Genomic DNA, 27,948 nt, shown 5'->3' on the forward strand with positions numbered 1-27,948 from the left:
GGGTATGCCTAGTGTTGTCATGGAATATAAATATTAATAAGGGGCAGGGGCTTTTATCCTCAAGAGAAAAGGAAAAAATGGACTGGAAGGATGTCCAATGCTGCAGTGCAAAAACCTCTTCTATCAAAATTTCTATCTTCTATCTCTTTCTCAATTTCTATCTGTGAAAAATAAGTATAAAGTATAGTGTAGCAATATACTGTAGTAAAAATTTAGAAGTGTAAGATTGTGTAGAAAAAATTTAAGATAAGGCAACTAGACATAAAACCTCCTCAATTTTCTAACTTTGGGGGCTATGAACGCAAACGGGGAAAAAAATCTTTGAGCTTTACAGTTAGTAAAAAAAGCTCTTCTTTGAGCTTATCGGGCAGAAAAAAGTTTCCTATGGAAGCTTTTGGCCTGGGGAGAGCTGAAATGCTAAGTCCAAGCAGCAGGAAAACAGGCTCCCACAACAGACAGCTCAAAATTGCCTATAACTCCAGCAGCAGGGTAATGGATACCCTATTCTGGCCTCCCCAAGTACCAGCATACATGCACCACTTACCTACACATAAGTGAAAAATTAATCTAAACAAAACCTACAACCAATGTCCTCCAAACAAACAAACACCCCCAAACCAACCGAACAAAAACAGCCACCATGGTTATCATACTTAACAAAACGTTTTTGGGGGATGGTGGTTCAGACAGGGTTCTTGTGTAGAATACTATTTTAAGATGTGTTATATTAGTTTAAGCTGTGAAACACTTGTTTAATGATGCAAAGACATGTTGTATTCTTTTATGTTGCATATGTTTAAATTTGTGAAGCTGTGTTACTTTGCTTGTCTAAGGCACCTGATAGTCTAATAAAGAGCTGAACGGCCAATAGCGAGGCAGGAGAAAGGATAGGCAGGGCTGGCAGGCAAAGAGAATAAATAGGAGGAGAAATCTAGGGAAAAGGTCAACAGGAAGATGGAACGAGAGAGAAAGAAAGAGGATGCTAGAAGCCAGCCACGGAGTAAGTAAGATTACAGAAGTAAGAGAAAGGTCAAAGTCCAGAGGCAAAAGGTAGATGTTAAAGTTACAAAAAGCTGGCAAGTAATAAGTCAAGCTAAAGCCAGGCATTTATAAATTAAGAATAAGCCTCTGTGTGTAATTTATATGGGAGCTGGGTGGTGGGCCCCCTAAAAGAACAAAAAGTCAACAGTAAAAAAACAACCAACAAAAGTCTTGTTCTAACAGAGTATGTAAGAAGGTCCAAGCTGGCCTTGAACTTGTGGCAACCCTTCTGTCTCGAACCCCAAAGTGTTGAGATTCAGGTATGAGACACCATGCACAAACTATTACTTATTTATTGTCTAAACTATAGAAGCATTCCAAGCTTTCTGTAAAAAATGTAAAGTGATGGTGACACATGTCTGCATGACAGCACTTGAGAGGCTGAGGCAGAGCTGTGGTGATGTATTTGTAATCTAAGAAATAAAGCTTGCCTGAAGATCAGAGGACAGAGCCAGCCACAGAGGACTGGGCAGTGGTGGCGCACACCTTTGATTCTGGCACTTGGGATCACACACCTTTAATCCCAGCACTAGGCTGAGACAGGAAGTGATATGGCTGGGCAGAGAAAGGCATTTAAGGTGGGAGGAGACAGGAATTAGGCCTTTTTGGCTGAGGACTCGTGGAGACAGGAACTTCTCTTTTTGGCTCAGGAGTTGGAGAGGTGAGAAGTGGCTGTGGCTTGTTTCCACTGATCTTTCAGCATTTACCCCAATATCTGGCTCTGAGTTTTTATTATCATTTAGGACTCGTGCAACAGAGGGCTGTGAATCAAAGCCAGTCTGATGTACATGCTAAGTGTCTCAAAGCAAAAGTAGACAGCCTAAGTGGTTCCTAACACAAAGATTGGGTGGCAGACAACTGCTTGTGATTATAGATTCAAAGACTCTGATGACTTCTCCTGGCCCCTGGTAGTACCTGTGTGAATGTGCTTGATGCACGCACACACAAATCTTACAACAGAAAGCAGAACAACAACAAAACAAAACAAACAATAACAATAAGCCAAGAAACATTGGAAGCAACTAAGAAATGCAGAAAGCAAAAATATAAACATATATTAAGACTAAAAATAAAACACATTAAAAAAAAGCAATAATGTTGTTAGCTGGTCAATGGTGCACATGCCTTTAATGCCAGTACTTTCGAAGTAGAGGCAGGCAGATCTATAACTTCAGTTCATTTTGTATAAATATTTTTATAGTGGGGAAATACAATTATTTTTCTTATTCAACTTTCAATTCCATTTTGAAAAAGAAACTGAGTAAGAATAAGAAAAACAAAAAAGGGACCAGAGTAAGAATAAGTAAAAACAAATTCTTAGATACACAAGGTAACTGCTTGGTCTGTACTTCTAAGGGATTAAAATGTCTTCCATTAGTCCTATATATTCTTAAATTTAAGATTATGGTTATGACTTCTTTGCAACAGTTAGCTCTTCTCAATGGGTAGCACAGAACTACAGCATCATTACTTACATCATCGCTCTGCTGGGCTTCTTGCATCACAAATTCTCGGACCATAGATGGACTAAACTCTACCAGATAAGAAAATATATCTGTAGCAGCTGATCTGACCTGCAAGTCATCCATGCCCTGACAAAAGGAAAGCTACATTAGAGAAGGTAACTAAGGTTATTCTTGCATTCCCCTCCTCTCTTTCAAATCCACGAATAACCTCTTAGATTTTTAGATTAACATTCAACTTCAATCTGCAATACCTCTTCTTTTCCTTCCCCAGATAGATGTATCCCCTCCCAATTTTTGGATTAAGACACCAAACTGAATTAAAATATCCCTTTTTTTCTTTTCTATGACTGGTATATTTGGAAGCCACTCAGTACTTATTTCTAATGGCTTTTACCATCTTTAAAGAAATATTCAGCACTTGGGAGGCAGAGGCAGATGGATCTCTGTGAGTTCGAGGACATCAGAGGTACACAGAGAAACCCTGTCTCAGAAAACAACACAACAACAAAAATTCAGAGTTTATACATAAGAGTCAGCATAGAACTGAGTGTAGTGGTGCACACTTGTAATCCACTGACACAGGCACACATGTGGCATACATTCACATAAACACACACATACAAAAAAAACAAACAATAAATTTTCATAAAAGACACTTATTTAAAAATGAATACTTAAAGTTATTCTCATTTAAATTTTTTATCTGAATGTCTATGAATCAAATATATGTAACTGAAATCTGAGAATTATAACCCTACTCCTGTACTGAAGCTTAGGCTCCTTGGTTCAGTATGTCCTAATTCTACTAACTGTACTGAAAAGTGAAGACAACTTACCCAATTCTATGAAACATAGTGTCACTTAAGGAAAGACAAGTCTTTGAAAAAACAAACACAAACATGGATGGTACAAATCTTAAAATCTGGTAACTGAAATCATCCTTGTGGTGTCTCAATAAGAGATGAATGAATCAGCACTATGCAAATATTTTATCATCCAAAATTATGAATCTATGACAAATTCACAACTCCAAAAGCACAAGAAACCATAATTACCATTACAATTTCAAGAGCTGGAAGAATTCCCAATTTTGCCAAGGTTTTAAAAAAAGCATCCCTGTTTTGAGGTTGTAATGTCTGAGAAAATGCACAAAATTCCTTGAAGAAATTCACCTGTGAGGTTAAAAATTAAAGTGATAAGTCAATAAACATGAAGACAAAACCATGCATACTTTAAGTTTAGCTTCCAGAGTTCGGCGGAATTCATCCTTCTAAAGGACCTCATCTTTTCACATATCCTGGTTCCTCAAAATCTACATTTAAAAACTATATTAAAAGCTAGTGCTGAGCACACTGGCTTATACTATCTTCCCAGCACTCAGGAGGCAGGAGGATCAAGAATTTGAGGCCAACCTAGGCAACAGTTAATAAATACACTCTGTCTCTTTAAAAACAAAGCCCGGGGTAGACCAGATGATTCAGTGGGTGAAGTCCCTTGCTGTCAAGCCTGACAACTTGAGCCTGACTCCAGGAACCCACATGACAGAGAGAGCACCAACTCCTAAGGCTGTCCTCTGACCTCCACTCATACATATGTGCACTACTCCCCCAATGTAAAATATAAATGAAGACATAGATATATGCATGTGCACACACAAAAACCAACAACAAAACTCCAGCATCATATTAAATGTAAACTTAGCTTTATTTCTCAAACACTGATCTTCTCTAAACCTAATGTAAAAAATGCCAGATAGGGCACTTGCATAAAAACCATCCTGCAAAAAAACTGTGTTTGGATTACCAAGGGAACTGCAAAAAACACAACAAAATTTTAACCGCTGGTAAACAGTAATTGTTACTTTCCCCTCTAAAATACAGTTACCTCTCAAAACAAAAGCAAAACAAACTCCAAGCCATTAAAAAGTAAACATTTCGTCCCGCAGTGGTGGCACATGTCTTTAATCCCAGCATTCTGGAGGCAGAGGCAGGTGGATCTCTGTGAATTCGGGTCAGCCTGGTCTACAGAGTGAGTTCCAGGACAGCCAAAGCTACACAGAGAAACCCTGTCTTGAAAAACAGGGGTGTGTGTGTGTGTGTGTGTGTGTGTGTGTGTGTGTGTGTGTGTGTGTGCGCGCGCGCGCGCGCGCACACACATTTCTAAGGAACCAAATGATTTATCATTTATTTATTTTAGAAGTGTTTTCCTTCCATCTGTTGTTTTGTTTCTGAATCTCCATTATGTAAATACCTACCACTATAACAAATGTCTGTAGTTCTGTCATGCTATAAGGCATTTAAATTTCCTGGGGGAGGGGCATTTGTGAGTGTGTGAATGACACATATAATATCTTAAAATGTTTTCTGAAACATTTAAAAATAAGTTTTAGAAACTGAATAAATAACTTACCAATTCACGCCGTTTATCGTCATCTGTAGCCTCATCTGTTAATTGTGCAAAAACTTCAGACAAAAACTTCTCATCTTCCTGAATGAGAAGAAATAACTGCTATGACATATTAGCAAAAGCACACTTACATTATGCATATGCCTTACACAAAGTATAGTAAAATCAGATCAAAATTCAAAAGCATTTTCATCATGAAACCTGAATTTGAGGATATATTTACAGTTTTATGAAACTTATCCATTAATATGTACTTAACTAGAAATCTCACTACACAGTAGTAGGCAAAACAAACAAGAGCTCTAGAGGTAGAGCAATAAATTTATTCACTTTCATTCTGACAACTTTTCTAACTCAGTTTTTATTTACTCTTAATTTAAACACAGCTCAAATAAACCTGAGGATCTCACTGTCAGTTCGAATGTACCAGACAAAGAAAACAAGACAGGGCACAAGTGCAGCAGTGAAGGGAGCTGGATTATGGCGGCAGGCAGGCAGGAAGTCTTCAACATGTGAGATCATACAGAGCACTTTAATCTACAGCCAAGGACAAAATAAAGTGACAAGTCACTACGGTAATTACACCTGATGACTCAGAGCTATTAAAAGACAGGTATTAATTTCCCTAGCACTCATTAAAAGAGTATATAGAGCCAAGGATCAACCCCAAGGCCTTGTGCATGCTAGACAAATAATGTACCACTGAGCTATGACCCCAGGACAAGTAGGTATACATTTTTATAATCCTTTTTTATTTTCATTATAAATTTAAATTTGATGATTTTTCAATATAAATTTGTATGTCTAAAATGTAGAAAGGATGTTTAAATTATAATTGTGTTTGTTGGAGTGAGGCAAGTAATTTTCTCCAGTTTACCTGTATTTTCTACAGTAAGAAAATTACAAAGTAAAATTATATAATATCAAAATTCACTTTAGAGATTTAAAAGACAACTAGTGAAATTATGGTGCTGTTAAGATTTCATTATATTCTCAAAACCCTTCTCTATGAAACATAATTTCTATTAAATTAAATTAACATATTCTAAAAGAACTTGTAATGGTAGTATCTCTGACTGATATCACTAGATATAAAATATGTATTTCCTATATCTGTCTTTTAAAATATGGATCATGCATTAACTAAGGATCTCTACACTGTTTCCAAAATAAGGCGGAGCACTAATCTGAAGATACAGTCCTCACTAGTTAGAAAGTACTAAGCATCAATGGGGGGTGCTCAGAGACAAAGTAAAGAGATAAAATAGGGTTTTAAATGAGTGACTCAGAATGGTGCTTCTTTATGTATTTCACTGACTCCTTTTAGACATTATATATCATGGCTTGACACATTTAGAGGAAACGAGCATATTTCAAAACCCACCTCTATGAAATGTAATTTCAAGTGACTTATTCTAAAACTGTAATATTTGTAAATATATATTTCCCCTATTCACATCTTTCATAAACTATTTTCCCACAGATCTCCCAGATTGAATTTTTATTCTTTTTTGCTAAAGATTTTTAAATGTTTTCAGAATATTTTCAAAGGAGAAAGTTCCAAGGTCTTGATAAATGCATTTTCCCTTTAAATTCTTTGCACATGATTCAGCACTTAAGAGGTGACAGCCAAAACCGCCGAAACCATTCATAAAGGCAATATCAAGTATGTTCATTAGGAGAATGCTTCCTGATTCCTAGCTTATTCACCTCCCTCCCCCAGCTAATTCAGAGCATTCATTTTTGGGATTTCTTTAAGCTGTGAAGCCTGATGTTTCAGGGTATATGTTAGGAAGCAAATGATTTGACAATATAAAGCCTGTAGCTAGAATATTTTCTCCTAAATCCTTGCTTGTCTACGTTATGAAAATAATCATCACTTTAGATCATTTTAATTTTTATTTTCTCTAAACTTTAAAAGCTTTTGTTTTAATGAGACAACTGTCACAGTATATGTAGCTACTTTTCTAGGTAACAAAACCCCTGGGGAAGAGGTTCTAAATCAGGGCTGGGCAGTGTTTTTCTAGCCATGAGATAGATCCTCAGTGCCACAAACAAGAACAAAACAGACAAACAACAGGTAGTTTAAAGTTCATAACAATTTCATGAAATGTATCTCTCATGAATCATAAATAAATAAAAGGCTAAGTATGGTAGCACAAGCCTTTAATCCCAGCACTCAGAAGGCAGAGGCAAGAGGATCATTATGAGTTCAAGGCCAGTCTGCCCTACATAGTGAGTTTCAGACCAGCCAAAGCTACTAGTGAGACCCAGCCTTAAAAAATAACAATGAACAAACAAAATAAAATTCCTTTAAAGCTTTGCTTTATATCATAGATTTCATAAATAAAATTATAAAATATATATAAAATGACACACAAAATTTTACAAATATTTATAGATTAGTTTATACAACTTATTTAAACTATTTGACAGTACTGGGGACTGATAAGTAAGCATACTCTACCACTGAACTACATATTCAGACCTTATTTTTCAACTATAAAAAAATGTTATGATTTACTATTGTGGATTTGAAAACCCTTAAGTCAAGCAATCACTTGAAAGCTATTTTGAGAATCTGACGTCCTTTATATCAACTCCAGAGTATGACCACATTTTCAATTTCCTGATACTGATTTTCTGTCTGGGGGTAAAAAGCATCCTGAAATGTATATAGTGAAATCACAGTGCTCAGGAAATATAAGGAGGAAAATTCCAAGTTCAAGGTCAGCCAAATAAAAATATAAAGAAACTAACAAAACACAAGATCCCATTTACTACAATATTTTATATATATATGTATTATATATAAATATTATGTATAATATTAATATATATATAATATATTATATATATTACTATAATGGGAACCTAATATTTATATTTAACTTTCCTTTTGCCCTTTACTGAAGAATAATGAAAAATTGGTAGGTAGGGTCAGGAGCAGTGGTGCATGTGTGTAGTCCCATTAGGAGTTATTCCTAGCTACATTGTCAATTCAAGGCCAGACTGGGTTTCATGAGACCCAGCACAGGGAGATGGCTCAGGTAAAGGTACTTGCTGATAGGCGTAATGATCTAAGTTCAGTCCTTGGAACCCACACTGGTAGAAGGACAGAACCAACTCCTACAAGCTGTCCTCTAACATGCCCACCCACATAGTATAGCACATATAATACACAAACACAATAAATGTAATAAAAAAAGCACTTTATACTAAAAATCTTTTAAAAAAAGACAGACATGCTATGTTTAATAGAACAATTAAGGTAAACTAAGTAAGTCTTTATTACCAGCTCAAGTTATTAAGAACATAATGCCTGAAAATAGAATTGTGAAAAATAATTTACTTACCTGCAACATGCTGACTATTTCAACTTTGTTGAAGAAAATAAAAGATGTAAGAGTAGAAAGGAAATTTTCTTCAAAAACAGACGGTGTAGGCAAAATGATGTCCTGAATGTACTGTACCCTGTAAGTCTGATGTATTTTTTGCCTTAGTTCCGAGTCTGTTATTGGTATAACTTCCTTAAACTTTGCGGTTTTGGTCAAGAATTCTCTATGCCTTTTTGGTTGGGCCAAAGCAGGGTCATATTCAAGGCATCCCACGACATCCATGATACACTCATCAGAAAACATTACCTCAAAAAGAGTTGCCTTATTTAGGAATAAGATTCCTCTAATAATCTCATACAGATGGTGTAAGCCTTCAGTGTTTTCTAGGTCCTCACAAGCTTGGAACAGCTGCAGTAGTTTTTTGATATAGCCTTCATTTTCCAAGGCCAGAGCCAGCTTTTCCCTACGGATAGGTGAGGAAAGAACTGAGGTAACTAAGTCAGCAATCTCTTCAAGTTTACTGAGTTCACATGTGGGCAGGTCAATAAGATGACTAGTTTCTGGCATTTCTTCAAATCGTTCTTCTTCTGATTCATCAATGAGGTCCTGTGTGACTTCTACTGATGGGTCCTTACCTTGAACCTAAAAACACCCAAGTACATCTGGTTATCTTAAAATACAAAATAGTTCAACACTCTGGAAATCAAATCACTGACCATCGAATTTAAGTAAAAGTACCATGAACACTGAGCACAGTGGCTCACCTGTAATCTCAGTGCTTGAGAGGTTGAGGCAGTAGAATCAGGAATTCAAGGCCAGTCTAGTTAAGAAATGACATTCTCAGGACTGGGGCAGTGAGTCAGTTGACAAAGCACTTGCCAAATAAGCCTGAGGACCTCAACTGGAGCCCCAGAAACCAACAAATGCAGGACATGCTGGTTCATAATCCCGCTGTGGGGGAGAAGACAAGTGAAGAGGAGAAATAACAACAGAGGGCAAAGGAATAACTAGATGACTAACGTAGTAACAGAAATCCAATGATATGTCCCTCAAAGGCTAAGAACATCTGGCTCAATTATACCAGATGTCTGAAAGGATACTGACTCTTTACTTCTTAGTTTTATTTAGCATCATACTTTAATATTATTATACAACATTGGTACTGTTGACTCAACTTTTATGTATTAAATTCTGCAATACCGATAATCAAATATATCGGGAAACTACACTGAAGCTTCCTGAGGATGTAATGCCAAAAGAAAATGACTGGCCTGGGGAAAATCTAGATCTGTTAGGCACTGGCTAATTTCTTTGTTTCTTTCTTGAGACAGGGTCACTCTTTGTAGTCCTAACTGGTCTGGAACTTCTATGTAGACCAGGTTAGCCTCGAATTCAGAGACCCACTTGCCTCTGCCTTCTCAGTGCTGGGATTAAAAGTATGTGCTACCACTTCTGACCTACCAATACTTCTTTCCCCTTTTCTTTCTTTTCTTCTCTCTTTTATTCTTTCCTTTTTTTAAAGACAAGGTCTCACTGTATAACTCTGGCTGTCCTGTAACTAACTTACTTTGTAGACCAGGATGACCTTGAACTCAGAGATCCACCTGCCTCTGCCTCATGAGTCCTGGGATTAAAGGTGTGTACTAAGTCCATCTTGGGTAAATTCTATGTTAAACAGCTATGTTTAAAAAACAAATCATTTTGGGTGTGTGTTCATGTCACAGTGCATAGATGGAGTTCAGAGGACAACAGTTCCGTTCATCTACCATGTGGGGGGTTCCAGAGACTGAGATCAGGAAGGTCATCAGGAAAGTTCTCAACAGTTACTGTGAGGTACAGACTGTAGTAAATCGAGGAGGAAATAGTAACAGAATTAGTATAAAACAAACAAACAAAACCCCCAAATTTTATAGAATAGTGTAGTTGTTTCTTTATATTTATTTATGATTATAATTAGTGGGTGTGGCCAGTGCCATGGTGTGTCTGTGGAGGTCAAAGAACAACTCTGTGGAATTGGTTCCCTGCTTTCACTGTGGGTTCTTTGCACTGGCCCGTGTTTTAATAATGTCTATCCTATATTGGCTCCTTCAAATGTCTGGCATATTCATAATGACTCTACTGTTCTGTCATTTTAAGTACTATACTAAATGTAGATGCTTAGTCAAATATGACCATTTAAAAATTTGCTTTACAGGGCTGGAGAGATGGCTCAGTGATTAAGAGCAGCAAGGATGCAGGTTTGATTCCCACATGATGTCTCATAACCATCTCTAAGTCTGTCTCCAGGGATCCAACACCCTCTTCTGGCCTCCCATGGCTCCACATGCCCATAGTGCACAGACGTACATGTAGGCAAAGCATCAATACACATAAAATCATTAAAAAGAATTGTTTTACTTTTTCCTTGTGGGAAGGTACTGTGGAGGTCAGAGGATAACTTGTCCAAGTTGATTCTTTCCTTCTACCATGTGTTCTGGGGGAATCAAACTAAGGTTGTCAGACTTGGTGGCAAGCATCTTTACCCTCTGAGCCATCTCACTAGCCCTCAGGTCCTCAAATATGCTGATCACTCCAGTGGAAGAGCATCTTGGCTGAGGGATTGACCTACCCAAAGAAAGGTTTGTCCAGGACCTTAGGGGCAACTCCTAGACACCTGTAATATCCTATATCTTAAAGAGGTGACTTATTATGTGGGGACCTAGGGCTATGCATTATTCCATGCTAACAATGTGGTTTACGGTGCGTTCCTTGGATTAGGGGGCATCCTTGACCTCTGGAGAAGCTGGAGTCTAAGGTCAGCCAACCTGATGTAACTTATCTCTAGTAAAACCCTGGACACAAATACTTGAGTAAGCTGCTCTGGTTGACAACACTTAATGTGCTGCCATACACTGAGGCTGAGAGAACTAAAGTGCTGTCTGTATGACTATCAGAACACAGACTTGGAAACTCAAGTATGGAACTGTCCTCAAACTTTTGCCCCATGTGCTTTTTCCCATTTGGTTTTAATCTGTATGTGCTACTATAGTAGTAAAATGTAACTAGATAGAAAACATCTTTTTTGAGTTCTTTTGAATCTTTTCAATCAACTATTGTATCTACAAGTGGTCTTGTGACCCTTCAGAACTACCTGAAAAGAAACAGTAAAAGACAATTTAGTAAAAATTTCTAGGGCAGCGTCAGCAAAATATCTCAGCAGGTAAAGGAACTTGATGCTGAACCTGATGACCTGAGTTTGATCCCTGGGACCAAGAGGGTGGAAGGAGAGAACTGCCCCACACTGTGCTCCTCCACACATGCTCTGTGGCACATGTGCTCATACAATACACCGACACACAAGTAAATAAATGTAATACTTAAAAATTTTTTTCTAGGACAAATACATGAAGTCTCAGGCATATATGTATGTATATTTCAAACCATATATTAAACAGAAAGGGCTGAGATGATAAACAGGTATAATCTAATATGCTATTTACTGAAAAATATTACTATGCACAGCTATGTTACAGCAGATAGAAAAACCAACATTGCAATTCTAAAAAAGGTGTTAATCTTTCTAATTTTTGAAATTTTATCATTTAAAAGTTACTTCCATATGCCATTAAAATACTCAAAACAGCTTCATAAATGTTTCCATTTTTTTTTATAATTTAGTGATTTTAATAGTTTTATACTTCAAGTATGTGTTTTTACTTAGATAAGTTTCTCATGGATTAAAGTATAAATTAAGAGCAGAATAGTAAGTATTTACTGAAAATATATGAAAGGTTAACAATTCAGATCATTTTTAGTTCTTAAATTCTAATATACAGAGTTTTAATATGCTAAAAATACAGCTGGTTTTTAAAGGAATACACAAGAGAGAAACAAAATAAAATTTATTTGCAGATTTAAAGACAGGAAAAACAGAAAGGCAAAACGACAGTGTAACAATTTCAACTTTACTCCATGTACACTTTGCATGAATACATGAAACACTCTATACTGGATTTTTATATATCAGAGTTCTGCTATTTAATAATGTATATTAATAATGCTAACAAATATCATGTAAAAGAAACTGTCCATTTCCAGCTAAAAATTTGCTGACTCAGGGCTACATGTCAGAGGGAAGAGGAAGATTCATTTAAATTTTTCTTTGTGTTTTTAAGATAGGGCCTCATGTATTCTACGCTAGTCTCAAATTCATTCATATAATATATACACACACATATACATACACATACATGTCTATATCTATCTATCTATCTACACACACACACATATACACATACACATATCTGTATGTATATCTGTATATCTATTTACCTAATCTAATCTAGCTACACACACACACACACACACACACACACACACACACACACACACACTCACTCACTCACTCACTCACTCTCCTTCCCTCCTTGGGATGACCACAAACTCTTGATCCTTTGGTTTTCACCTTCTAAAAGCTGGGAAAATGGGTTTGCATCAATATGCCTGGCTACAATTTCTTGAAGTATTTGGCACAAATTAAAAACATCCATACAAGAGCCAGGTGGTGGTGGCACATGTCTTTAATCTCAGCACTTGGGAGGCAGAGGCAGGCAAACCTCTGTGAGTGTGAGGCCAGCCTGGTCTACAGAGCGAAACCCAGGACAGCTAAGACTGTTACACAGAGAAACCCTGTCTTGAAAAAAATTAAAAAAAAAACAACAAAAAAAAAAAAACCATAAAAGAAAACAACAACAAAAACAAAAACCCCGCCCCCCAAAAAAACAAAAGCCAAACAAAAATGATTATGGTCAGATTTACAAAAAAAATTATAAAATTTTAAGAATCACCAGAAGGACCTTGGTATGGTAGCTCATGCAGTTTGAGGCCAGCCTGGCTGTTGAGTGAGACTTGTTAACAAACAGAATCATAGACAAAAGCTCAAGTGAGACTGATAATAGCCAAATAATAAAATCAACCTATTAGAAATAAAGACCTGTACTAGGTATTCACTGAAACGGATCTGTCATTAAAAACAAAAAGACACAATCAATTTAAAATTCCAATTACTAAGTATCACAGCTAAAAAAAAGCCTAAGAAGAGAAGAAGACATGAGAAGACATGAGTGGTGCAATGTGGCACCATAGGAAAAGAAAATAGACATTAAGAAACAGCTGCGATCAAAACAGAGCATGAGTTTTAGTTAAAAATAGTATTTAACACTAGTTTATTAATTGCAACTAATACTCTATATTAACAGGAGATGGTAATCTTGCTGCATTATGTGCAGCTGAGTGCAGGAGTTGTCTGGGAGGGAGTTTTACAGTCATTCTACACTACTGAGCACATTCCTCATGCCTCCAATCTCTGTTCTGAGACACAGCCTCATATGGCTTAGGCTGGCCTCAAACTTACCATGAAGCTGAGGATGATCTTAGACTTCCAATCCTCTTGCTTTTACCTCCTGATTGTTGGGATTACAGGTGCTCACCACCATGCTAGGATTACCAAGCTGGGGCTGGACCTGGACCCAAGGCCTCCTGTGTGATAGGGAAGCACTCTAACAATTGAGTTACACTCACAGTCTTGCTCACATTAAAAAAAAAAAAGCTTAAAAATTATGATAATGTTGTTGTTCCTAATTTAAAGTGAAATAATCAGATGCAATAAATAAAAAAATATCTAAGACTGAGGATCAGGTCAGCAGCAGAGCACTTCCTTTGTTTTATTTTTTTTCAAGACAGGGTTCTCTGTCTAGCACTGGCTTTCTTGGAACTGGCTTTGTAGACCAAGCTGTCCTCAACCTTAGGGATCCGTTTGCCTCTGCCTCTCTAGTGCTAGGACTAAAGGCGGCAAAACATTTATTTAGCATGAATTAGGACCTGGGTCAGATCCCCAGCACCAGAAAAACGCACATAAAAATCGATGCTAGAGTATTAAAATCTCACTCTATTACCTTCCCATAGTTTAACACATACTCCTTAAGTGAAAAAAAATGAACAATGTGTACAATCATATTTATAAAGATACATAAAAAGAAACCTTACTTGACAAATTTTTTCCCAGATCTCATCACAGCCAGCTTTTTCTTGAAAACTTAGAGCCAGATCATAATTTTCAGCTTCTGACCAAACAATTAATGTATCCTGTTTAAAAAAAAAAAAAAAAAAGACTTCTCATTACCACACTAGAAAAGATATATCTATGAAATAGAAACAAAATTTAAAAGAACTGGCAGTTAAAATACATTCAAGCGACAGAGCACATCTATAAAGTATTCTGCTACACCTTTAAAGTTTTGTACTATACTCTCAATGGAAGAGAAACTTTGGTATTATTTTCCTTTTTTTTTTCCTCTCTCTTTTTTTTTTTTTTTTTTTTTTTTTTTTTTTTTGGTTTTTCGAGACAGGGTTTCTCTGTGTAGCTTTGCGCCTGTCCTGGAACTCACTTGGTAGCCCAGGCTGGCCTCGAACTCACAGAGATCCGCCTGGCTCTGCCTCCCGAGTGCTGGGATTAAAGGCGTGCGCCACCACCGCCCGGCAAACTTTGGTATTATATATGACACTGAGCACCTGGCAGTGGTGGTGGTGGTGGTGGTGGTGGTGGTGGTGGTGGCGGCGGCGGCGGCGGCGGCGGCGGCGGCGGCGGCGGCGGCGGCGGCGGCGGCGGCGGCGGCGGCGGCGCACGCCTTTAATCCCAGCACTCGGGAGGCAGAGCCAGGTGGATCTCTGTGAGTTCGAGGCCAGCCTGGTCTACAGAGCGAGATCCAGGACAGGCACCAAAACAACACAGAGAAACCCTGTCTCCAAACAAACAAACAAACAAAGACACTGAGCAATTTCTAAATAAGCTAAAATAGGTTACGAGGCTCTAGCTAAACCTTCTTAGGCAAGATTGTAGACTTTCCAACCATCTACTTTCTGCTGTCCAGAAGTCAGCCATTCTATTCACCAACAACCTACATGCCGACCCTTTCTTTTTAACTGGTTGTCAAATGATTAAAAGCATGCAAATACCTTCAGACAAATTTAGGTTTAATCCTATATTGTCATATATATAAAAGTTTATTTTTGCCAGGCGGTGGAGCGGCGTACACCTTTAATCCCAGCACTCGGAAGGTAGAGCCAGGCAGATCTCTGTGAGTTCCAGGCCAGCCTGGTCTACAGAGGGAGCTCCAGAACAGGCACCAAAACTACATTGAGAAACCCTGTCTCGGAAAAAAACAAAACCAAAAAAAAAAAAAAGTTTATTTTTGTTTTATGTGTGAATGTTTGTATGTGTGGTGCTTTGAATGGTAAATATGCCCCACAGCCTCTGACACTTGAATACTTGGTGTCCAGTTGGAAGTATTTGGGAAAGCTTAGGAGTATGGCCTTTTTGGCCTTGGATGTAGGCTTTAAGAGTTCCAACATCTGTACCAGTTCCAGTTTGTTCCTGTTTCCTGTTTGTGGTTCAAGATGTGAGCCCTGAGGTCCCAGCTGCTCCTGTTGCCATGCTTCCTCACTCTAACAGTGACAGACTCTTATGGACTTTGGAAGTGTAAGCCCAAATAAACCCTTCTATAAGTTTGCTTTGGAAATAGTGTTTTGTCACAAAAACAGAAAAGCAACAAATACATATGCTGGTACCAGGGAATGAACTGTTGCTATGAAGAACCTAACCATGTGACTATATTTTTCTGAAGAATATGGAAGACTCTGAGAGGCTGGACTAGATAAATAGTTGACATGGTAAGCAGAGCTTTATGGACCTTCCCAGTAGGAGACTAAAAGTGTAGTGCTGAGAGCAATGTGGGCTGTGGAGGCCTGGCCCAGAGGTTTCAGAGAGGAACAACATTAACAACTGGGCTAGAGACCAGTTCTGTGATATTTTGGCAGTGTGTGGCTGCTTTCTGTCCTTGTCCTGAGAACATGCCTGAGATTAAATTAAAATGGAACGGCAGGTGGTATGACACACATCTTTTATCCCAGCACTCAGAAGGCACAGGCCAGCCTGGTCTACAGAGCTAGTTCCAGGATAACCAAGGCTACAAAAAGAAACCCTGTCTCTAAAACAACCCCCCCCAAAAAACAAACAAACAAATAAATGAATGAATAAATAAAAGGTAATGGACTAATTCCTTTTCCTGAGATTTCAAGACAGCCTAATACTAATACTGACTCTGTTTCATGTTTATCAGTAACACTCTTAAGCAGGAATGCAATGAAAAAGAGTAAGTGGGGTAAAAAGATTTACAGAACGTAGAGTTTGAAAATAAAAAGAACACTAGGAAACTTAATGTTATACCCAAGGCTTCTGCAGAAAAGAAATAAGGAGCTTAAGGAGATGCTTGTGCTGTACTGGACAGATAAAGGGTACTGTCTCAGTTACTTTCCTATTGCTGTGAAGAGACATCATGATCAAGCAACTTATAAAAGAAAGCATTTAATTCGGCATTCATGGTTCCAGAGGACAGTAGAGTTTACAGTCATTATGGGGGTAGGGGGGAGCATGGCAGCAGGCACAGTGTTGGAGCAGTAGCTGAAAGCTTATATCTGATCCATAAGCATGGCACAGAAAGAAAGCTAATGAGAATAAGGTAGGCTTTTGAAACCAAACATTCAAACATATGTACCTATGGGGGTCATTCTCATTCAAACCACCATATGTGCTGCCAGGGCAAGATCCTACCCAGCTAAAAGTCAAACTTGTAAGAGATTACAAGGTGGTTTTCTGCTGCTGCTATGGTTTTAGTCCTATAAACAACAACAAACAAAAGCTTCTACAGATATGATTCCAGTAGGCCAAAGTTAATCTCAAGTTGGTGGCTGAACTTGGCAGTGTCAAGTACATGATGCTGGCTTTAGAGTCATGAAGGACACAAGAGAAATTGGAGCCATAGAACCTTCGGTGGTTTCAGAGGGCCACTGAGTGTGGTAGGGAATTTCCTTCATGGAACCCCTGAGAGGTCACTGCATGAAACTGTGCAAGTGCAGCCCGACTTGAATTAGAGATCCCCAAATGTTGAGACATTAGAAACATGAATATCTGCCTAGGAAAGCTGCACACAGAGAGTGGAACCAGCTCAAGGGACAGGCAGGGAGCAAAGGAGTGGAGCCACTATCAGACATTTTAGAATTTGCCTTACTGGGTTTCTTTGCTTTGGTCCAGTATTTTCTATGCTCTCATTCCTCCCTATGCCATTATATGATGAAAATATGTAATTTGCTTTTTGATTTTATAGAGAGTTTCAGTTAAGATACTGCTTTGAGTCTCAGAAGAGACTTTTAACTTTTACAGTGTTAAGACTGTAAAAAACTAAGGACTTTAAAGTTGGACTAGACGCATTTTGCATTATGGTATGGCCGAGACTCTGGGTACCAGGGAGCAGAATATGGTGGTAAGTCCCTCATACACTCTGTCATTTGAATATTTGGTCCCTGTTGGTACTGTATGGGGAAGCTTAGGAAGTGTGGCCTATCAGCAGTTTTCAGAAAGAATAACCTAAGATTTATTATTCATAGAGTATTCTCAATTGTGCCCTTAATTTTAAAAGGTTAGATTTTCAAACTCTGTAATTATTTCTAAGATTTAGATTTAATTAAAATGCACACATATACACATCAAACATTAAATTCACTATGTAATAATCTAATAAAATGAACGAACAGGGTTGTTTTGGATACAAAGTAAACTTTTGTTTTAAAAACATAGGTGAAACCAACAAGGCTTTGATCTCAGCACTTGGGAGGCAGAAGCAGGTGCATCTGTGAGGTTGAGGCCAGCCTGGTTTATATAGTGAATTCCAGGCCAGTCAGGATTACAAAGTGAGACCCTGTACCACTATTTAATTAATTAAATAAATTTAAGTTAAAAAAATGAGAAATGGGGCTGGAGATGTAGCTCACTTGACAGAATGTGTCTAGCATGCATGAAGCCCTGGGTTTGTCACCCCCCCCAAACTGTCCTAGTCATTTTTCTGTTGGTATAATAAACTACATGACTGAAACAACTGGAAGAGGAGAGTTTGTTTATTTTCATCATTGAGGGAAGCCAAAAAGCCAAAACAGGAATGCATGGCAGTAATCTGAAGGTAAGAACAGAAACAGAGATAATGGAGGAAAGCTGCTTATTGGCATGCTCAGTTTCTTATCTGCCTACATCTGCCATGGAATGGCAATGCTTACAGTGAGCTGGGCCCTTCTCCATCAATCAGTAATCAAGAAAATGCTCCACAACATGCCCACCAAGCAACTGATGGAATCATTTTCCCCTTTTCTTTTAAATTTATTTATTTATTTTACATCCCAACTCCAGCTTCCCTTCCTTCTCCTCACACCCCCAATCCACTCCTCCTCCCTTTTTCTTCAGAAAAGGGCAGGCCTCCCATGGATAGCAACAAAACATGGCACATCAAGTTGCAGTAAGACTAAGCACCTCCCCTTGTATTAAGGCTGGGCAAGGTAAACCCATTATGAGGGAGGAATGGGGTCCCAAAAGACAGGAAAAGAGTTAGACAGAGAGACACCCCTGCTCCCATTGTTAAAAGTTGTTAAAAGTCCTACAAGAAGACCAAGCTACACACATAATGCAGAGGGCCTAGGTCAGTCTGGAATCAATTTTTCAATCAAGGTTCCTTCTTCCCAAATGACTCTAGTTTGTGCCAAGTTGGCAAAAACTAACCAGCACACACATAAGCTGGGTGTGCCTGCAATCCCAGCTAGCATTTTGGAAATCTTTGCTCTACCCTCTTCCTGATTATATACCTTAAAAAGAAAATTTGCCATCAAAATTATTATTTCAAATTTTGAGGTGCTTCAGTTGCTTATACCATCTACAGATGTGCTTTCAAACCCTTTTTAAAAACTAGTAGAAGGGAGATGTGTGGAGAGATGGTTCAGCAGTTAAGAGCACTTGTTGCTATTGTATAAGACCAGAGTTTGGTTCCCAGCACTCATATGGCATACATAGCTTGTAAGTGCCTGCAACTCCAACCATAGGGGAGTTATACTCTCTTCAGTCTTCTGCAATACCTGCACCCATGCATACACATACATTCACTCACACACACACACACACCCCCATCCTAAGGTGCGTGTGGGGGCAGGTAATAAAAAAGTTCTAAAGATAAAGGCAGAGCAACTATAGTCAGATCCACTTAATGCATCTGAGCACCCACTCAGGTTCTCCATCTTCCCCTCAGTCCAAATCATCTTAACAACCCATTTGAAGATTCATGAATAAATAGTCTCCAAAACATAGATTATGTCTTAATTTACTAATATCTTATATACAAGCTGAGTGTAGTGGTGTACACCTTTAAGGAGGCAGAGGCAAGTGGATCTCTGTGACTTCGAGGACAGCCAGGTCTATATAAGTTCTAGACCAACCAGGACTACATCCTTAGACCCTGTCTCAAAGCAACAATTACTTCATACAACACACATACAAAAGAAACAAAAGGATTATATAAAGATGAAATAAGAAAATGTTTAATGTTTGAATGGTTAACTATTTACTATTAACCATCAGTATTTTTAGAACTTAAGAGCATAGTAAACCTGCAAATGGTAGAAAATTATTATTATTATTATTATTATTATTATTATTATTATTATTATTATTATTATTGAGACAGGGTTTCTCTGTATAGTCCTGGCTGTCCTGGAACAAAATCTGTAGATCAGGTTGGCCTTGAATTGAGAGATCTAATTGCCTCTGCCTCCTGAGAGCTGGGATTAAAGGCGTGCACCAACTTTGCCTGGCTAAAATATTTTTTAATATCTGAAAATTTTGTGGAGTCCTAACTTCTTGTCACAGCATCATAGTTTCCAGTTTGTCACACTGCTGACTGCTAACAATAGGAGTCTAAATGTAAGTTTGACTATTATCTTCATTTCTATTTATATTGTTTTCAACTGTTTTACTTGATCTGTTTTGTTAGGGTTAAGTAGCTAGGCAACAATAACTGACAGTATGAGCAAAAGACTTCTCACAGAAATGTTACTTTTCACTCAGAAGGCCACGTAGCTTTTGGGACTCAACCACTGACTTACTACACATCAACCATAACTATCATTTCCTTTTGAGAAAACCCAATAAAGAGGCAGGTTTCTTTTAAAATCCACATGTAGAGCAAGAGAGATGGCTTTGTGGTTAAGAGCATAGACCCGAGTTTGGTGCCCATCACCTAAGTTGGGCAGCTCACAGCCACCTGTAACTCCAGCTCCAGAGGGATCCAATACTTCTGGCCTCTGATCGATCACCTGCACTCATGGGCACATGCCCTTGCCTGCCTCCCACCCCCCAATTAAATAATAAACAAATAACTCTTTAAACTCCTTATGCTTCATACTACATATTCTATTTTGGATTACCACTACAAGTACAGAATAAAATCCAAATTGGTTATGCAGGTATCTAAGGCCCAAATCATTCTGACTCTGACTTCCTAAAAAATATGTGCAGGTAAAACAACAAAACCTGAACTAAAGTAATTGAGTGCCCTTACATCATCAATTTCTTTCCTTTCCTTTTCTTGGTTTTTGCTTTTGTTTTTATTGAGAGACAGGGGTTTGTGTGGCTCTGGATGGCCTGAAGCTCAGTAGGTAGACCAGGCTGGTCTCAACACACCTTTGCATGCCATTTGCCATTGCTTCCCAAGTGCTGGAAGTAAAGCTGTCGACTGCCACAATCTGCAAGAAAACTTTTTTATACACTCAGTACTCTATTCCCCACATAACTAACTTTGAAGCCAACATTCTAAATTTTATTGAACTATTATGTTTTTTTCAATTAAAGCAACTACAACAACTGGGCCTGTTGGCACATACCTGTAACTGCAGTTACTCAGGAGTAGGAGGCAGGATAATTGCAAGGTGAAGGTCTGCCTGGGTTCCACAATGAGTTTAAGGTCAGTCCTGGCAACTTAGCAAGTCTCTGTCCCAAAGCTAAAAGCTAAAAATGGGTTTGAGATATCAAAGGTAAAGCTTTTGCCTAGCATGTGTGAGGCTTAATCAACTCAAAGAAATAACAAAAATACCTGGCTCAGGGTGCAACTCAATAGCACAGAACTGGTTTAGCCTGTATGAGACCCTGGACTTGATTCCTCAGCCCAGCCTTTTTCTTCTTATTATCTGGGCCTAATCCTTCACCAGCTCTTTCAACTCTACCCTCAAAATCCACTTAGGAAAACTATCCTTTCAGGTATCATTTCTATAATTTGTCCTGAGCCATTTCTCCATGTAGGGCATTGACTTCTTTGAGTGGGATTATTCAAGGCCACCTACCCAGTGGAAAAGATTGTGCTAATCTTGTACATAAAAGTAAAAACCTTTAAGACCTTAAAACAAAAACAAAAACAAAAAACCTTTTAGGGGTTAGAGAGACATTACACTGGCTGCTCTTCCAGAGGACCCTGGTTGAATTTCCAGCACCCACATGGCAGCTTACAAGCACGTTTAAATACAAACCCAAGAGGATCTGATGCCCTCTTCTGGCCTCCGCAGGTGCAGGCAAAACACACACATAAAATAAATAAATAAATTCGTTTAAACTTATCTGTCTCTTTCAACATCTCCGCGTCTCCTTAATCAACTGCCTGCTTGGACTACAGAGTGATCCCAACCCCAAATATTCTTTCATTTATTACCTTTCACCAACATCTGAAGACTGATATAATGTATTTTGGATCATGTCATTTTTTTGTCAGTTTGTTTCAGGCAAGAGTACAAACCAAGTCCCCTTTATCACATTTGGGGAAACCGCAGGGGTCAGCACATTTGGAGTACAATGGATAAGCCTCATCCTGAGAAAACCACCTCTGTGATCATGGTATCGCACCTGCCAGGTAATCTGAAAACTCTTCCAAGGACTGGGAAGTAGGTCAATGGCAGAGTGCTTACTTAGCATGTGCAAGGTACTGGATTTGACAACCCCCCTCCACACACACACACACCACAAACAGAACCAAAACCAAGCCACTTCTTCAAAAATTTTCAAACTTAATTTAAAAAACAAAACAACCCTAAAGAAGATTAGGAGCAGCCTGTAAACAACACCCTACTAATTACTGGGTCAATGAATACTGTGGGCAGTTCAACAAAGCTGACTTAAGCTTTGTTCATAATTTCTGTCTACCAAGGGGGTGGTCCCTTGCTGGAGCAAAAAGTTCATTTTAATCATAAAATGATTAAATGATAGAGAGGATCTGCTTTACTAACTCAAACCCTTCCACTAGCTCCAGATGCTTAATATTAAGACTTCATTTACAATATATACACGAAGATAAAAATCAATAAGTGAAATAAATAAGACTTCATTTACTTCACAAGTTTAAAACAAAACAAAACAAAACAAAAGGCCCAGAACAGCATACAGAATGCTGTCATGTGTGCCTATGAAAGGGAGAGTATGCCTACACATGTCTGTTTATATATGCATCATTGGAAGACGATGGACTATAAGAAAATGGGAAGGAGATTGCCATGGTGGCTCACACGTTTAATCCCAGCACTTGAGAGAGACAGAGGCAGACCTATCTCTACGAGTTTGAGGCCAGCTCAGTCTACACAGTGAGTTCCAGGACAGCCAAGGCTACAGAGTGAGACCCTATTTCAAAAACCAACCAACCAACCAACCAACCAATAACAAAAACAAAAAAAGAAAATGGTAATGACTGTTAACAATACAAACCACATGGACTAGAGGTAGGAGAGACTTAAAACAAATACTCATTTTTTTTTTTTGGTTTTTCGAGACAGGGTTTCTATTTGTAGCTTTGCGCCTTTCCTGGAACTCACTTGGTAGTCCAGGCTGGCCTCGAACTCACAGAGATCCGCCTGGCTCTGCCTCCCGAGTGCTGGGATTAAAGGCGTGCGCCACCACCGCCCGGCTCAAATACTCATTTTTAATTACCCATGTCAACACGCTGAACATAAAAAAGATTTATTTAATAACCAAGCCTCACACTAAAAGAATGCAAGCCTGCTCAATGTCTCACTTTCTGAAAAGAACCCTCACTTTCTGACCCAAAACACTAAATAATAATAAAAACACAAAACAATCAGCAGGCAGCGGCCTGATTTCTTTTTTGATGGCCAATCCTTCACCATGTCCTCTAGTAGTTCCTTGAAAACACACCAGAGTTCTGCTTCAAGTCTATTTACCAGATTTTCATTTCTTGAATCACAATTATTCCAAAAGGTTTTCCCACCCAAAGCTTTTTTGTTCCACCATGCTCCTCTCATCTATTACTCATGTTGCTGTCCACTGGTTTCCTTAAACACAGTATCACTTTCATCATTTTAGGTCTCCAATAAGAATTGATAATGGCCCACTCTTGCTTGGTACACCAAACTCTCAAATAAAAAACAAACAAACAAAAACTTCTGTGAATAGACTGCAATTCAAGCAGGTATATTATTGATTTCAGCAACTACCATCTCTACCAAGAATGAAGTTCTTATAGATTCCAGCCTCTAACACCTTCTCCTGTCTCTGATTTTCTACTGCCCACACCTGTGGAATACAAGTTTGCTGTTTATAATATTTCGTGTTGTAATATACCTGTTTTACATTCTCATCCATAACCTTTCTGTACCTCAGCTGCCTCCATAGGAAATGCTTTCATGCATTTTCACTGAGGTCCAGGCTAAAAAATTTATTAGGTATCTTATTATTCTATTGTTTCACCAGGGTGAGGACTCATGAGCACAAAACTATGTTAAATATGCATTTATAGAGGAATACTATGATTTTGACTTCTGATTTAGTCAAGATCAGCAGGATTGATTTTAAGTAACTAAAATCTGAAACATGTATCAGACACTTTGTTTCATGCTGTACTGCATAAACATTTTCTTTTCTTTCTAATGTGTCAGTGTATTAAGGAAATACAACTCCTTTCCATCTATTACCTTTTTCAGTATTAGACATGGTAGGAAGTACTGTGAATGACTGATAGCCTTCTGCTATTCAGTTATTTGACAACTACTTATTCTAATACATTTTAAGCAAGCCCATTAATCCAGTACTTTGCTTTTGGGAAAGGGAAACCAATGTATTCTGAGCAAACAATTAAGCAGTTGGATAATTTTAGAACTGTAACTGTGAATATTAAATAATTATCTCTGAATTTATTCAACATATTTTAATATAGCAAAATATTCTATAAACAAGCCATTTGCTCATGTTTTTAATTAAAAACCCATCTATGAATAACTTTTTTTTTAAATTTTGGAAGTAACTTTCTAGAATAATCTTTAAAATCTCAAATGTTGATAATGTGATAATTCTAGTAAACATAAAAATAATGATGTATTAAAATTCCAATTTGTGTAACCTGGTAAAAAGTGCAACCTGAGCAAGACTTTGGTTAAAATAGGAAAAAACTGCACGTATTACAAAGAAACTAAATTTAACTTCAAATGGCTCTATGACTTCCACTAGAAAGGTCCTCCCAATTTAAAAAGGATTAAAGAAAATAAAACAGGTGACTCCACTTACATGTTTTCACTCCTGTATTCACACAATGCTTTTCCATATTCCTTTCATTACCAAAGAATTCTCTTACAACTCTTAGAGTATGTATGTGTGTCCATGTAGGGGATGTATATGAAAATGTCATAAAGATATGCAGCCTTGAACTACATTACTTAAATGTGACTGGTTATAGAAAACATTTTCAGATGCCATAAATCTTTAAAATTTATTTTCTCCAATGCTTTGCATACTTAAGTGTATTAAAAAAAATCCAATATATCTGGAACTAGTTTTCTAGATAGTAACATTATACATGAAAGTATGCTTCAAAATTCTTAAGTATTAAAAGAACCATTGCACATTTTTTAAGTGATAGAGAACTGTTTTATAAATATGATCTTTTCTTTTCTTTTCTTTTCTTTTTTCCTCTTCGAGACAAGGTTTCTCTGTATAATTTCGGTGCCTGTCCTGGATCTCGCTCTATAGACCAGGCTGGTCTCGAACTCAGAGATCCACCTGGCTCTGCCTCCTGAGTGCTGGGATTAAAGGCGTGCGCCACCGCCATCTGGCTAATATGATCTTTTCAATAGTAATAGTAGCTAAAAGATCACTTACACAAGTTAAGAATTGTTATTACAACTAAATGTGTAGGGAACTGTTCATGACTTAGGAGTCACACTTAGCAATGTCCTTATCATTTTATATTCATATAGGTAGGAGAAAGATGGCAAAATATTAATACTTCTCCACAAACAAGCAAAAGCTCACAAGTAGCTAAAACTCCATGCAAACACAGATAACTAACTATCAGCCTAGTTGAGTTAGAAATCACATTTATTTAAATTTCCTTAAACATATCTAAGATACAGAGAAACATTCAAATATTCAAGACAAATGTTTTAATTGAATTATTCACCAAAAGAAAGACACATATAAAATTGTCTAAGAGGAAAAAAAGCTACCAGTTGAATACTAAAATATTTCAAGGAACTAAGAATGTACTGCATGCATAATTATTTACATTAAAATTTTTACTATTAATAAGCTTTGCAATAAATGTAATTTTATTTCTTATGTGAAGTGTTTATAGCATCCAAATTTTCATAGACCTTGAAGGTAGAGTTGATGCTATAATTATAAACCTAAAATAATTTCTCTTTTCCTTACAAAGTCTGTCATTGTGACTTTACATACCACACGCACACAGAGAGGAAATAATCCAAATGTCTCATTGATATATATCAATTCATCAGAATATAATACAGCATTTTTAAAATCTACCTACAATAACACAAATCTTCCAAAAAGTGTGAAAATACAAATTTCAGAATACATGTAGAAGTATGGTATCAATAGTGTAAAAATTTAAAAACACACAAAAGACATATGCAGGAAAGGTATAAAAGCATGTATGGAAAGAATACACAGCAATTTTAGTACAGAGTTACCACAGGGGGAATAGAGAATGGATAAAATGAGATAGATACAAAGATTTTTTTTTTTTTTTTTTTTTTGGTTTTTCGAGACAGGGTTTCTCTGTAGCTTTGCGCCTCTCCTGGAACTCACTTGGTAGCCCAGGCTGGCCTCGAACTCACAGAGATCCGCCTGGCTCTGCCTCCCGAGTGCTGGGATTAAAGGCGTGCGCCACCACCGCCCGGCCCAAAGATTTTTTTTTTACCTCTACTCATATTAAATATTACAAAAAGACTGAAAAGGATATAATATGTTAATATTGGTAAATCTGATGGTGCTACAACAGAGCCCATTATATTACTCTCTACACTATTCAATTTTGATATTTCATAATAAAAATGAAAACATTCACAAATAAAGGATGACTCAGTGCTATCATCTTCATGTTAACTAATTAGGAAAACTAAAACAACACAGATTTCCTTTTCCAAAGTGATAAATAATATTAAAAGTTACATTAATTACCAGTATATTTATAGAGTATCAATTAATTTATTAAAAAATACACATACAATTTAAAGCAGAACTTAAACGCTACTTAAAAAAAACTTAATAGGCTCCAATTTCACACCACACACAGGCTTTCCTTGCTTTAAAAGTATCCCCCTTTGATTTTGGTTTTTCTTTCTTTTTCTTTTTTATTTTATGTGCATTGGTGCTTTCCCTGCATGTACGTCTGTGTGAGGGTGTCAGGTCCCCCGGAACTGGAGTTACAGACAGGTGTGAGCTGCCATGTGGGTGCTGGGAATTGAACCTGGGACCTCTGGAAGAGCAGTCAGTGCTCTTAACCACTGAGCCATCTCTCTAGCTCCTAATTTTGGTTTTTCTATGTAGCCCTGGCTGTCCTGGAACTTGCTTTGTAGACCAGGCTGTTTTCGAATTCAGAGATCTACCTGCCTCTGCCTCCCAAGTGGTGGGATTAAAGGTATGCCCTACCACGGTTGAATTTTTTTCTTAATGGTGGTAACTGAGGAGTTTGAACCTTCTTTTAAGCCATTTCTTTCAAATGTGATTCAGAACAAATATTTCAGTTCAGAGCATATAGCAGAGACTTGGCTTACTTTAAACAAGACCAAAGAATACATTGTTTTCTAATACAAACAGTGGCTAAATTAAAAAACAATTTTAAACCGCCAATATAAAAACTACTTTTCAGTCTTCAACTCTACCAACCTGAAAGGTAAATACACATGGTCTCTAACTTTAGTTACCAAGCTTTATTTTTCTTGTATGGAAACTATTTCCATCTTTGTCAGATTACTACTTCGGGATGACAGATTCAGTCTTTCAATTTAAAGATTAACAACTACTTGCCTGCTGTTTCTGATATGCAGTATTTGGATTTATCTTTGACTCCAAGAGTAGAGATCCTGAAAGAGTTTAAAAAAAAAAAAAAGGATGTAAGTCTCAAATTATAAAGCCTTCATCAATAGCACACATCTTACAAATGTTTCACGTCTTCTCACTAGCTGAACATCTGAAGCTATAAAATGTATTTTAATTTATATTTTCTCCCCAGATCTAGGCTACATATTTACCATCTCCATGTCTTTAGAGGGAAAAAATTTATGTGAAACCAATATTCAGACTATGAGAAAACTAAAATAAAACTTTTAGGGTCTAACTGACCATTTGGGCCTAACAGACCATTTGAAGACTAACTTTAACAAAAGCTGTTTCATTGCATTTCCTGTCTAACACAACAAATTACAAGGGCCTTGGAGAGACTTACTATACAAATTACACTTATCCTTCTCCTATGACAATGAACAGCATCAAAAAAACT

At 37.5% G+C, this 27,948-nt stretch overlaps 1 protein-coding gene across 5 annotated transcripts in view; it reads right to left on the minus strand.

The window, feature by feature from the left end:
* The window catches only part of Ppp4r3b (protein phosphatase 4 regulatory subunit 3B), a 61,265-nt gene that overhangs the window by 30,012 nt on the left and 3,305 nt on the right, over positions 1–27,948 (minus strand). For 3 of the 5 annotated variants that reach the window (XM_052734609.1, XM_052734608.1, XM_052734613.1), the window contains exons 2-7: positions 27,477–27,532; positions 14,276–14,374; positions 8,270–8,893; positions 4,917–4,994; positions 3,563–3,679; positions 2,517–2,633 (exon numbers count right to left, since the gene is read on the minus strand). In XM_052734609.1, coding sequence (XP_052590569.1) covers positions 2,517–2,633; positions 3,563–3,679; positions 4,917–4,994; positions 8,270–8,893; positions 14,276–14,374; positions 27,477–27,532 — 1,091 coding nt within the window. Of the gene's footprint in view, positions 1–2,516; positions 2,634–3,562; positions 3,680–4,916; positions 4,995–8,269; positions 8,894–14,275; positions 14,375–27,476; positions 27,533–27,948 lie in introns of those variants that run through there. The other 2 variants (XM_052734612.1, XM_052734611.1) reach the window with 2 other exon arrangements.

This window comes from Peromyscus californicus, unplaced genomic scaffold (genome assembly GCF_007827085.1).
Source record: "Peromyscus californicus insignis strain IS unplaced genomic scaffold, ASM782708v3 Scaffold_13__1_contigs__length_99412109, whole genome shotgun sequence".
NCBI lineage: Eukaryota > Metazoa > Chordata > Mammalia > Rodentia > Cricetidae > Peromyscus > Peromyscus californicus.